Consider the following 2613-nt stretch of genomic DNA (forward strand, 5'->3'; position numbering starts at 1 on the left):
CCTCCAACCTGGCTAATTTTTGTATTTTTAATAGAGATGGGGTTTCATCATGTTGGCCAGGCTGTTCTCGAACTCCTGACCTCAGGTGACCCATCCACCCCAGCCTTCCAAAGTGCTGGGATTACAGGTGTGAGCCGCCGCGCCCGGCCTGCCATTTTTAATAGTAGGAAATTGTCTGTCAGGCGCGGTGGCTCATGCCTGTAATCCCAGCACTTTGGGAGGCCGAGGCGGGCAGATCACGAGGTGAGGAGATCGAGACCATCCTGGCTAACACGGTGAAACCCCGTCTCTACTAAAAATACAAAAAAGTAGCTGGGCGTGGTGGCAGGCACCTGCAGTCCCAGCTGCTCTGGAGGCTGAGGCAGGAGAATGGCGTGAACCCGGGAGGCGGAGCTTGCAGTGAGCTGAGATCACGCCACTGCACTCCAGCCTGGGTGACAGAGTGAGATTCCGTCTCAAAAAAAAAAGAAAGAAAGAAAGAAAGAAATTGTTGGGGGTGATTGGCAAAATTGGAACCGTAATATTGTAATAATAATGTATATTCAATGAAGACATGGCTTTAGAATGGGAATTGTGTGTCTGTCACCTGTCATCTCTACCCATAGAAGGAAAATAATTACTTTCTATGTCAGGCTTCTCTGCTACCCTGGAGTGGTCTTGGGTATTTTCAGAACCTGTTCAGTGTAATTACAGAAACTGAAGGCCGGGCACGGTGGCTCACGTCTGTAATCCCAGCCCTTTGGGAGGCAGAGGCGGGTGGATCACCTGAGGTCAGGAATTGGAGACCAGCCTGGCCAACATGGCGAAACCCCCTCTCTACTAAAAATACAAAACTTAGCGGGGCATGATGGGACATGCCCGTAATCCCAGCTACTCGGGAGGCTGAGGCAGGAGAATCACTTGAACCCAGGAGGGTGGAGGTTGCAGTGAGCTGAGATCATGCCATTGCACTCTACCCTGAGTGTCACATAGAGATTCTGTCTCAAAAGAAAAAAGAAAAGAAACTGAAGCATAGGACAACTTTTGCCAAGGTTTTGTTTGTTTGCCAGTTGCTTTTAATGTCATTTTTCAGGAGAGTTGATTTGGGAATTAGCGAATAAGAAAAGACTAAGCTGTTTTTCTAAACATGATTTTCATTTTTCCAGGACAGATGGGAGTTTTGTGGTTCATGATATACCTTCTGGATCTTATGTAGTGGAAGTTGTATCTCCAGCTTACAGATTTGATCCCGTTCGAGTGGATATCACTTCGAAAGGAAAAATGAGGTGAGGGCACCTGATTTAATTTTTGCCAAAAGCGAGGCTACTGGATACCTTAGCCATATATTCCTTTTAGAATTAGTAGTTTAGATGGAAAATTCTTTTTATTTAAACTACCGCTTTTCCTTAAAACATTTAAAATATCCTTATGTTTATTTAATCTGAACATTGAAAAAATTGTAAAGTTGAGCTTCTTGCTCAGGCTTAAAATTTATTTTAAAGCTCCTAATATGATTACTTAAACAAAAGGTAAGATTACTTACTATGGGAGCTAAAGCGCTATGAAAGTTATAATTGAAATAGGATTATTAAGTTGGACATAATCTAACTTCTCTAAATTAGAAATACTATTCATCACCTGTTTTTCGCTGGGATATTTTGATGATACCTCTTACTACCTATTTGATACTTCATTGATCTAGAAATTTCTGTAGTCCTTTCTTTATGGAATCTTTTGTGTTCAATGGAAATGGAGTATTTCTGGGGAAAACAATGGAGGTGAAAAGAACTATAGTCTAATTTAGACGGCAAGTGTGAAATAGCAAAACCTATTTGAAGTGGAAACATTTGTGTAGATACCTGTAGTCTTCAGAGTCAGCTTCCCATTATAATAGAGCAAATTTCTTTATTTATTTTGTCTCATGGCAATAGCGTCCTCTTTGGTTAAATCTGACCAGGAAATATATGAAGCAACTTTTAAGTGGTAATGTCCCTTCTTTAAGCTATCGAATATGGCTCTTCGTTGCAGTAATAAAGCACGGGTAATGCAAAGGCAAAAACCATTTCTGGAGGTGGAGGACTAATCAATAATTTTACTGCTGATCTTTTTGGTGTTTGCCCAGCATATTTAGACTGATTTGTAGAGACTCAAAATTGAGCTGACGCACGTTCAGTTAGCACCATAGTATTTGCATCTGAATTAGTGTTTATTCCTAACATTTTTTCTTCTTTCTTTGCTTTCTTTTACATTGAAAGTTTTAAAATGTAATATGTAAATATGCCATAATTCAAATAGAATGAGTCACATACGGAGCTGTCCCATCTTTTACCTTAGGTGCATGTTAGTCCATTGATGGATTTGCCATCATTTATATAACCAGCTGCTATTGATAGACAAGTTGTGATTTCTTTTTCTTCCTTTAGCATGTTTACTAAACAGAGACAGTTATCAAGAGAATTTTTTTTTTTTGAGACAAAGTCTTGCTCTGTTGCCCAGGCTAGAGTGCAGTGGCACAATCTTGGCTCACTGCAACCTCTGCTTCCCAGGTTCAAGGGATTCTCATACCTCAGCCTCCCAAATAGTTGGGATTACAGCTGCACGCCACCATGCCCGTCTGATTTTTTTTTTTTTTTT

The 2613-nt window shown here is 40.8% G+C and overlaps 1 protein-coding gene across 1 annotated transcript in view; it reads left to right on the forward strand.

The window, feature by feature from the left end:
- The window catches only part of EMC7 (ER membrane protein complex subunit 7), a 19575-nt gene that overhangs the window by 5022 nt on the left and 11940 nt on the right, over positions 1 to 2613 (forward strand). Inside the window, exon 2 of the mRNA XM_017857446.1 lies at positions 1146 to 1265. Coding sequence (XP_017712935.1) covers positions 1146 to 1265 — 120 coding nt within the window. The remainder of the gene's footprint in view (positions 1 to 1145; positions 1266 to 2613) is intronic.

This window comes from Rhinopithecus bieti, unplaced genomic scaffold (assembly GCF_001698545.2).
Source record: "Rhinopithecus bieti isolate Rb0 unplaced genomic scaffold, ASM169854v2 scaffold_44948, whole genome shotgun sequence".
NCBI lineage: Eukaryota > Metazoa > Chordata > Mammalia > Primates > Cercopithecidae > Rhinopithecus > Rhinopithecus bieti.